The sequence below is a fragment of the Suncus etruscus genome, chromosome 10 (genome assembly GCF_024139225.1).
Source record: "Suncus etruscus isolate mSunEtr1 chromosome 10, mSunEtr1.pri.cur, whole genome shotgun sequence".
In the NCBI taxonomy this organism is placed as follows: Eukaryota; Metazoa; Chordata; class Mammalia; order Eulipotyphla; family Soricidae; genus Suncus; species Suncus etruscus.
Window position 1 is genome coordinate 44491030 of NC_064857.1, and position 11420 is coordinate 44502449.

An 11420-nucleotide genomic window follows, 5' to 3' on the forward strand; every position below is an offset into this window, starting at 1 on the left:
ATTGATCACATAATAATATTAAAGTATTGAGGATAATATAGTTGTAGTAATTAAGGGAGCCTAACAGAGTTTAACTTTACCTACATTTAAAGAGAAGGCAAAGAAAGTATATAAACCTCTATTTTGGTAGGACAATCTCTTACATGATCACATGTGAGTCTTGCAATAATCTGGATGTGTACTATGGGAGCTGGCATGAGAGTTGAAGTGACAGTATGTAGGGTATTTGCTTTGCATGCTACTAACCCAGGTTCTAGCCACAGCAGCCCATATCAGAGCCTTATCAGAAGTAATTCCTGAGTGCAGAGAAAAAAATAAGTAACCCTTGAGCAGTGACCAAAAAAACCCAACAAAAACAAAATGTATATTGTGTTACTTATTCAATGGTTGTAAAGAAGAGAAAGGAGAAAACATTGATTTTTAACGACATTACTATCTTAGCAAATACATCTGGTATGTTTGATAGATTATCAGGCAGGAAAGTATAGTTAGGTTTAAATTATGATTGTTAAAATTAGGTTACACCTAATTTTACCTAAGACAAAGATCATACCTGGATCCTTTGTGTGTCTGTTTACAACTTGGATTTATACCAAAACAGAGATTGCCTTACTTGTAAACCTGGGTGGGACTGGCTCAGGATAACCTGAGCTATCTGTTCTCCCTAATCCACCTACGAGTGGTCTCTAGACTCAATAAAAAGAGCAGTTTTGACAGGCAGCTGGCTCTCTGTACTAGGTAGAAGACTGTTTCACCCTCAAAATAAAAAAAAAAAATCTCACCTGGCAGGCTTGGGGGAACATATGGAATACACGGGAAGGGAATTGAACCTGAGTCAGCCCTGGGTCAGCTGCATGCAAGCAAATGCTGTACCCACTGTGCTATCAGTCCAGCCCTTAGTAATAATTCTTACTGCTGTATTGTTTAACTTTTATCATTTAAGTTTGAATGACCATAAATAATGTTTTCTATTTTAACCGGTAGGAATATATGGTTTTTGCTTTATATAAATTCTACAGTTCCTTACAAAGACTTTTACAAAGCTTTTACAAAGCATGTCCTTATGCACTGAAATAACTTTGCTGTTTTCTCTGACTACCTTGATCCTCTGAAGATCCCAGTCCCACTTTTTTAGCATGAGGATATGTGTCTAACCATGCTTACCACCCTTTTCTACACTGTGCTTTTTTTCATTCAACAAGCAGGTATTCATTCAGAGCAAATTGTTGAACTGGGTATTTTGAATCCTTTCTGCAATGTGAAGTCAATCTGAAGGTTCACTGAGCACCTTGCTCATTCTAAAAGCAGGATGAAGATACTGGTCCTGAGTCCCATATCAGTAAACGATACTTAGCCCAGAAGGACTGGCCCTAAATTCCAGGTTCTTTAGAATGTATAGTCCTAGCGGGGTGCTTCTATCCTTCCAAGAAGCAGACATGGTTCTTGGTATGTGAAAACCTTATTTTATGAATCAAACAATATAGGTGAGGAACAGAAGCAGATAGAATATAGCTTGGAGGAATAATATTTCATATGAAAAATCATGTCAAAATTAATAAAAATAGTAGAAAAATAGGTAACCAGGGAGGGTGTGAAAAGTGGGGAAAAACACAGCTGGAGCTCTGACGCAGGGACTGACTGGGGCCTTTTCTAAGTCATCAGAGTTTTCGGATATTAGTCATTTGGATTTAATCTCTGGCCCCTTTTTCTTGTCCTGTGGGCTGGATGAATTTCTTCATCTCTCCTGAATCTCAGTATTCTCTAATGAATTTCGGGGCAGTGGATAGAATTCATTCATTCTATCTGGTAAAGTGCTAAAACATTGCCCTGTACATGAACAGTATCAAATAAGTGATATCATTGAAACTCAGCCATGTCTTTGGTTCCTGGGGGAAAGTGATATTTCTGCCTTTCTGAACATTAGTTGGCACTAATGCTGGCACATATGTTGTCACTGAGAAGTGCTTTGCAATTGCCTGGTGAATTCAAATGTGCTCGAGGGCACATAGGAATAAAGAAAAGGGCATGTGAGAAGAGCCATGCTAAATATGGATGGAAGATATCAGAGGGAAGGAAGGAGAGAGGATGACACAAAGGGAAGGAGGTAAGAGTCAGTATGGGAAGGTGGTAGGAGAGGCAGTTATTAAAAAGAGATAGAGAATGTATCAACAGGTTCCATCATTAAAGCATACAACCCTCAAAATTCACTTTATGTTTTATCTACTTCCGATGCATTAATTCAAAGGTATAGCCACAAAGAATTTGTAAATAACAATAAATAGCAAAAGCATCTCAAATATTTTTGCCCCCCCCCCCTCCAGAACTCATTAAAGCAGGTGCCAGGCTATATCTCTGACAACTTCACTCTCACTCAACTGGAATTGACATGCTTTTCTGGGTGAAGAGAGAATTCTAGCAACCTCAGCAGTTTTGCACAACCTTCATCCAGACACTGAATATTTATGGAGCGTATCCAGGAGATGTCAGCATAGTCCGTTGTAAGGGACTGCACAAGCATTAACATAACTCACCCCAAGCTCTGTGGAGCAGCTGCTATTCTTGTCACTGTCCCCATCATAGAAGAAAAATGGAAGCACAACGAGGTTAAGTATCTTGCCCAAGACCACATAGAAAATCAAGGGTAGGATTATGATTTGGATTCATGCAAGTTGATCTGGACTGTTACTACAGGATTTAGTTCTCTAGAGACTCACTGTGAAAGAGGGGCTGGTGTAATTTTTGAATCTGGAGAACTCAAAACCTTAGGGATGGGAATGGTGTGTGTGTGTGTGTGTGTGTGTGTGTGTGTATGTGTGTGTATGGGTGTGTGTGCATGTGGGGGTGTGTGTGTGCATGTGTGTGTTTGTATGCACTTGCACGTTTGGGTATGTGTGTTTGTGTGTATTCCTGAGAGGTACCAAGAGTAAGGGTTTTCACAGGAAAGTAGTTTGTGGGCCAATAGAGTCACAACCATTTGACAACCCAGTCAAACTCCAGCACACTGGTGACAGGTGTTCTCTTAACCAACTCTGTAAACCAGGGTTGTGTTGACCTTATATGCTAGTATGTCTTGCCCAATTTCTCTCAATAAATAGAGAGCACCTGACAGAGAAGGAAGAAATGTAGAAAATAGATAGCATGCTTTTTTTTTTTTTTAACATGATCAATGGTGATTTGAGGGAGGCTCCAGGTTGGGCTATCTGGTGACATGCCCTGGAGAAGTTTAGTGGTGAAAGGAAACAGTCACTGAAAGCTACTCAATATGTAGTTTAGTGATCTTTGTGCAGATCCTGCGCATTCTTTGTTTCATAATTTTATCATCCTTGATAGGGGATTCTAGTCTGATTCCTGGCACCATCCCATGAGAGGTGGTTTAAGAATCAATAGTGGTCACAGTGTCTTTTTTTAGGTGCATCCTAGATACAACCTATATGATCTCTGACCTAAAAACCATGTCCTTAATGAGAAAATGAGAGGTGAGAGTGCATGGATTGGGTCAGTACTTCCTATGTAAAAACTACAAAGCTCAAGAGAAATGCTGTGGAAGCTTGAGTTCCATCCCCAGAACTGTATGGCTCCTTGAATCACAGAGAATCACAGAGAATGGCCCCTGTCAACTCAGTTTATGATACTGCAGAAAGTGACACCGGAGCACTTACTGGTAATGAGTTCTAAGCACTAACATGTATTGCCCCAGAATAAAAATTTTGAGTCCTAATCTTTTATATAATTTCTGAGGTATGTTATTTAACATATCTATACCAGATTTTTCAATGTTTATATTTAATATTAGCATTTAATTCATGAACAAAACCATAGGAATAAGGCCTATAATCTAGGTAATGTCTAGGATGCTTTACCTTCTATGTTTTAATGTCTTTTTTTATTTGTTTGTTTGTTTGTTTGGGGCCCATACCCAGTGATGCTCAGGGACTACTCCTGGCTCTGCGCTGAAAAATCACTCCTGATAGGGTTGGGGGAACTACATGGGATGTTGGGGATCAAACTCAGGTCCATCCTGGTCAGCAGCATGCAAAGCAAATGCCCTACCACTGTGTGATCACTCTAGTTCATTGTGCTTTAACTTTTTACTCTAATCTATTTCTATGAATGGTTCATTGGTCAATGAATGCTTCACAAAATATGGTGCATGAGTCCCCTTTGTCAAAGACTTGTAGCATTGTTTCACATAATATTTTTGGGTCAGTCATTTAGCAAAGTAATATCTAAATCTGTGATGCTATTCTGATTCTGGAAAAAATGAGTTTCAAGGCACAGGCAATTATTTTGAATTACCTCCGGTAGCTACGAGAGTCAAATAAAGACATAGTCACTCAATGGACCAAAGAGCAAAGAGTAAGGGAAGGGGACAGAGGCAGAGATCAGTCTAGTTTGGTACCTTTGCCCATGTCAATTTTATTTTTCAACATCTTTTAAAATAAAATCATTTTATTGAGGGTGGATAGTATTTTAAAGCAAATGTGCATTGAAGTGGGATTTGAAAGAAGGGAGTGGCAGAGACAGAAATAGTTCATCACAGATTGAAACAAGGGCAGCAGAACATGTTTGCTGTACTACTTTCTGGGACTTTGTTGTTTAGGGTGTGTCTGAATGAATGGGATTTGAGTTCTTTACAGACTTTTCTCTAATCTTAAATGTTATTTAGTTCTTTTGGAACTTCTTTTCTGAGAGGATACACCCAACACTCCTATTCTGCATCTCCATGGTGCTTTTGTGCCTTGATCAATTCAAGCTACTTCAGGACTGGTGACATGCCAACTTCTTCAAATTTAATCTCCCAAAATACCTAAAGAGGATGTCAGAACTGTGAGTCAGAAGTCAGTCATTCAAAGTAGAGTGAATAAACCTTCTATTTGGTATTTGCAAGACTGACTACTTTTTAGAGGTTCAGTATATTCATTCATCCCATTTAATGGTGATCCATGTAGATTGTAAGAGAGCTAAATACCAACAGAGCCATGCAGTATTGCAGAAATATACATATATTTGTAAAGAGTCAGATGTTTGTTCATTAAAAGAGTTTCTGAGTGGAAGAAGAATTGATGGATGTGGGCATGATTGTTCACTGTGCATTTGCTGTGGGCAGCTATCACCAGGTTGAGTTTTTCATACACACAAACTTATTTCATTCACAGAACTATGAACTAAATATTAAAGCTGATGATACCTGTTCTGGGATTTTTGATTAGAGTACTAATAGAATATCACCTCTTTTTTTTTTCTCTAGGGAAAGAATGGGTCACCTGGACCCCCAGGAGACCCAGGCTCTCCAGGAAGCCCAGTATGTACTCTCCCACATCTTTATGATAGGATCTGCCTTGGTTTTAAAGGAAGCATTTAAGTTATGTTACAAATTGTCTGATCTCAACCTCTAGAAATATTGGTGGGGAAATATGGGTTTTGATTGATAAAATAGACTGGAGTCAAGAGGATCTAGTAAGAGAACTCTTTAAAACTTTGATAAGCATGTCAGACACTTATTTCAGTAATTAATCCTGTATTTCACCTCTATAGGGTCAGAAGGGAAACAAAGGAGAAAATGGAAGCCCAGGACTTCCTGGATTCGTGGGACCTCGTGGGCCTCCTGTAAGTAGGAACTCCTGATGGCTCTGAGAGCTCTGATGGAGGAAACACCTATTCAGAGTCTGCTCCTTCCTGTGTCCTCAGACCCAGCTTCTCAGTAAAATGTGATCTGCGCTGTAGTCAAAATTGCAGCATGGTTTGGGAATGAAACAGTGTCACCCATGAGTGGAACTGATTATCAGCTCTCTCTTCAACAGAAAGTCTCATCACCTCTGAGGCTCAGCTTCTTTACTATGATAATGGGAATAGTTGCACTGGTGAAAGAGGATATTCTGTTTATAACTGAAACCCAACTACAAACAGGCTTGTAATCATGGTGCTTAAATAAAGATTTATAAAAAAAATTAAGAAAAATTAAAGTTAAAATATTAAAAAAAACAGATGAGCTCATTTACGTGAAAAGATTAACTGTTCTTTAACCTATTTCTGGTTCTTAGTTAATAGAAACATAGTGATGGCTGTGGTAAAGTAGTGACTGTGATAATGTTCTTTGAAAATCAAGGACTTTCTAAGATCATCATAGCAAGGAACAGAATTGGCAATAGTGTTAGACTATGGAGGTGGTTTAAGGCCACAACTCAGTTTGTGTCCAACTACTGTTTGAACCTACCCGTTCTGACTTGACAGTCTATTTTTATTAATATCTTTATTTAAGTAGAATGATTATAAACATGTTTGTAGTTGGGTTTCAGTTATTAAAAAAAAAGAACACCCCCATATACCAGAGCAACATTCCAACCACCTATATCCTGGGTGCCAAGTGATCTTTGACAAATTTCAGGAAGAAGAGTTTCTGATGGATTCTGAAATGCTCAAAAAGCACCTTTATCTAATCCTATCAGCTGTGCCATCAGTTGTTCGCTTCAGTGGAACATGATTTGAGTGAAATTGCTTTAAGACAACGATATTTTGTGCAGAGCACTGATGCTGTAGTCCCCACTGATGTTGTGTTCTACTTCCTAGGGAGAACCAGGAGAGAAAGGAGTCCCAGGAAAAGAGGCAAGTATTACAACCCATTCTTCCCTAATAACATCTTATAGGAAGAGGAGTCAGCTTCATGGATGAGCAATATACATGATCTCAGAGTACTGTGCTTCCTAGGTCTTTTCCCATGTTCACATCAAAGTTATCTATTATTGTCCAATGATTAGAGCAATTGAATGTATGCTGAAAAAATGTTCTACATATGAGTATTGTATGAGGCTCAATTAACAGTGTACTTATTTGAAGAGCACCATCTTTTGTCATTTAATTATCTCTCTATTTCATCAACAAATTCTTTCACCTCTTACTCTAAAATAGCTCTTAATCTGTCTATACTAAATAATAAATCCAGACTATCATTTTCTATCACTAAACTACTATAAGTAGTATATTTGTTTGTGTATGTGAGTCTAATCTTAATATTTTCTACCAAGCTAGACAGGTACTTCTGTTTCTATCCTTCTGTGTTCTATGCTTGTAGAACATACATGAAATCATTTCACTACAGTTTATTTCTCAGCCCTATCCTCTACTGATAATCAACAGAATCCACATTTCCCTAAACCTTTTCCTGCACTTTCAGTCTATAACATCCAACTCTACTGGCCTTATAGTTCTTGAAAATTTGCAAGAACTTTCATACATATTTGACACTTAAGAAAATTGATTTCCTTTTCTCTTTCTTTCTTTCTTTCTTTCTTTCTTTCTTTCTTTCTTTCTTTCTTTCTTTCTTTCTTTCTTTCTTTCTTTCTTTCTTTCTTTCTTTCTTTCTTTCTTTCTTTTCTTCTTTCTTTCTTTCTTTTTTCTTTCTTTCTTTCTTTCTTTCTTTCTTTCTTTCTTTCTTTCTTTCTTTCTTTCTTTCTTTCTTTCTTTCTTTCTTTCTTTCTTTCTTTCTTTTCTTTTTTCTTCATTCTTTCTTTTCTTCTTTCTTCTAACTCTCTCATTTCTTATTTTATTTTTAAATTTTCTTTTTATTATTTTTTATATTTTATTTTATTTTTAAATTATTTTTTAGACTTTTTTCTGGTTCTGTGGTTAACAGATATTCATGTTGAGTTTTAGAAGTAGGATCTTTTGACATAAAACTTACCACCAATGTTGATTTTGCTAGTATTCTCATGTTCCCTGCCCAGTGTTGACCCCAGCCGGCCTCCTTGACAATCACTTTTCTCAGTTTGGTCATGTAGTTTGGATTGCATGCTTTCAGTGTTGTGGGCTCTGTAGATTAAATATATACATACACATATACCACACCTCTCACTGTCAGTGCACCAAAGGTCCCTGGACCTGATATCTCTTGTCTAATTCTTTGTACTCTCCCCCTCAATTGCTTTCTTTACCTTATCATTTTTATAATATAGGATAAAGAGTAATATTTGGTACTTGCATTCCCTTAATCTATTTTTCTAAATACCATAGGTAAGCCAGGACATTCAATATCTAACCTTTAACTCCCTTCACTTGACATGTTATATTCTCCAGTTTTACCCAAGTTTCAATGAATTACATTTTTTATTCCTTGCAACTGCATAGTTTTCCATACCCTCACCCCATTGACCATCACCCCACTCTTGCACACTCTTATAAACAGTCTAAGATGATTATTGTCTTTGCCAACTTTCCATGACCACCTGTCATAGGATCAAGATATATGCACAAGTACATGCAAGTTCCTCATGTGCTTTGCTCTGTCAAAGTAATTAGAGAGATAGCATAGAGAGAAGGCATTTGCCTTGCATGCAGAAGGACAGTGGTTCTAGTCCCTGCATCCCATATGGTCCCCCGAGCCTGCCAGGAGCAAATTCTAAGCATAGAGCCTGGAGTAACCCCTGAGTGCTGCCGGGTGTGACCCAAAAACCAAAAAAAAAACAAAGTAATTAGAGAGAAATAAATGCATGCAAACCACAGTGTTTAAAAAATGGGAATAGTAAGAGAAAAAGAAAGGAAAAAAAACATTGTCTGCCACAGAGGCAGAAAGCAGGAAGGCAGAGGGGAGAGAGGAGGGAAACTGGGTGACACTGGTAATGAAAAATGTGTACCGGTGGAGTCTGTTGCATATTGTACGATTTTGAAACTCAATCATGAGCAACTTTGTAATTGTATATCTCCTGGTAATTTAAATAAATAATATATTCCCTTAAAAATCACCAAAAAGAATGAAATAATGAATGTATATCAAAGAAGGAGTTCTATTTAATATATCTAGCCATTTAAAATAGGCACAGCTTCTCTTGAATGAGTATGACCCATTTTTAACCTGCATGTTCGAGATTACTTTCTTAGCTGCGGAAGGGAGGTGGAGGGCACTTTTTTGAAGCTGATCAGATGACTCTAAATTGGGGAAGCATTTACCTCCTGCCATAGTCTCACTTTGCACTTGCAGGACAAATCATTCACTCATTGATTCAGCCACCATTTCCTCCTGCTCACTGAATCGAGTGGAAAGAGAATAGCACCACTTCTGTGCCCTCTCCTCACCCCTGACCAATCAGATGAAGTTTAGCTTCTGAGCAGGTCCTAGGATCATCCTATATCAATTTCTCTCTCCTATTCTGCTGAGAACTCTGGCTGCCTTCTGCCATGTGCACACAGTGTTGCCAGTTTTCAGGCTTGATCTCTATTTTTCCATCCACCTAGAGGGCCGTTGTTAATTTTATCAGCCTTATAGCTTCCACCAGACAACTATGATTCACTCCTGGGATTCCTGAGGCATCTTTCTGTATTTCTATTTCAGAAATAAATTGGTCCGTGGTATTTATGAATAGGCCATGTATGCCTTTGTTTCTTAGCCAAGTTTTTAGTCCTCTGATGATGGTGGTGGGGCATGAAACTGGAGCTGCGTCTTACTCCTTAGCTCTATTCAGGCCCCAGAGCTAGTCAAATGTGGTTTTTGTTTTTTGGTTTTTTTTTTTTTCTTTCTGATTTTACTCTAGTAAATAGTATACATTTTAGAGCACATGATACATAGACAATCCCTGATCTGGTGGCTTGTCTGATTTTCTAGTCCTGCAATTGGTAGACTTGAGATTTGACTTATTTTTCTTTCTTTTTCTTTTTCTTGGTGGGGGCCCATTCAGTAATGCTCAAGGGTTACTCATGGCTCTGTGCTCAGAAATCACACCTGGCAGGTTCAGGGGACCCTATGGGATGTCAGGGATCGAACCTGGGTTGTTCGCATGCAAGGCAACACCCTAGCCGCTATGCTATCTCTCCGGCCCCTATTTATTTCTTTTTTCATAAAAGACATGGAAGCTATTGTACTAGCTGACAACCTCATAATTAGGCTCACTCTCCCTAATCCCATCGTAGATTTACAACTCTAAATTCATCACATCTTAAAGATCCTTGGGGGTATTTGGAAATTATAGCCTCAACATTTTTAGAAGTCACAAATATTCAATTTACATCAGGTAGTGAGGTGTGGAGTTCACTATAAACAGAGGGATAGATGCTCCCTTTACTCACTGAGTTATTTGGTTTGGTATAGATAGTCAGTCAGGTCAGTGGCCACAACACAACTATCAAATATCAATTTACATAGGACCAGCCTGGCATATTTAGGAGGAAGGAATTTGTCCTGAAAAATATAAAGGGATATAAATTGGCTTCTGGATTCATCTTATGTCAATAATGGGCCTCATAGGACCAATGGAAGCAAGAAAAATTAATGCTCATAATATTCAAACCAATAGAGAGGAATTCTAGGAGGTCTGATGTCTCAAGATCTCTCAATCTCTATTTATTTTTTGACCACACAATGTTTTTATTTTTTTTATTGTGACTGGAGTGCATTACACAGAATTATTTATGGTACATTGTGACAATGAATGAAGGACATTCCCACCACCAATGCTGTCCTCCCTCCACTCCTGTTCCCAGCATGTTTCCCCTGTCTCCCTCCTTTAGCCCCCAGAATACTAGTGTAACTGGTCTCCACTTGAGAGCTTGTTGTAGATTGGGTATGTATTCTGTCATTGACTTTGAGTTTGGTGTTCCAGTCTGGTCATTTTTTATTTGCACTACATGTTCATATGACTGGTCCTGTTACCATCATTTTCCCTCCTCAATTTATGAGTCTGAATGATTCAAGTCATGTTATTCTGTTGGAGATAAAAACTTAAGGAAAAGAGAAGAAAAATTTGGTATCAAGTACTAAAAAAAAATCACCAAATAATATCCACAAGAGTGAAAAAGAAAGAAAAAAGTGGAAGAAAAAGGAGAAGGAAAATAATATCAAAAACAAACAAAACAAAACAAAACAAGAAAAAGGAATGCTGGAGTGGCATGGTTTGGTGTTCTCCCCACTTTTTTTTTTTTTTGCATAGACACAGTAAATATTGGGGAAGGAAGGAAATTCCCGTGGCCCACACAGTGGTTTTTATGGGGCTCTTGTGGGTCAATTTTTAGGGTTTGGTCCTTACAGTGCCTATGGACCATGAAATCTGAGTTTTCTGGATATACAGCATAAAGTCCCCAGCCCTCTCATGTTCTCATATGTTCAGCATGCAGATAGAACACAGAATATCAAAGAGGTGAATTACTCAGGACAAAGGGTAAGCCTGTTTCAATTAATGACACCCTCCCTTGGTTTCATTCCAGGGTGCCCCAGGAAAGCCTGGTGAATTAGGACTCAAAGGAGAAAGGGTAAGTGAGATGTGCAATCTTCTGAATGGGTCTATTTCACACTGCCAAGGGGACTTTGTCCAAGTCAAGCTGGTTTGCATGAAGGCTCTGCTATGCACCTTCCCTTAGAAACTCAAGAGCACCACAAGGGGAGAGGGGAGGTTCTTTTCCCTGGGATTGTTGTATTATAGCCAATATTGTTATTGTCA

At 38.3% G+C, this 11420-nt stretch overlaps 1 protein-coding gene across 1 annotated transcript in view; it reads left to right on the forward strand.

Moving 5' to 3' along the window:
- LOC126020153 (collagen alpha-1(XXII) chain-like) overlaps positions 1–6669 on the forward strand; it is a 240502-nt gene extending 233833 nt beyond the window's left edge. Inside the window, exons 19-21 of the mRNA XM_049781619.1 lie at positions 5249–5302; positions 5536–5607; positions 6568–6669. Coding sequence (XP_049637576.1) covers positions 5249–5302; positions 5536–5607; positions 6568–6669 — 228 coding nt within the window. The remainder of the gene's footprint in view (positions 1–5248; positions 5303–5535; positions 5608–6567) is intronic.
- Positions 6670–11420: the final 4751 nt, after the last annotated feature.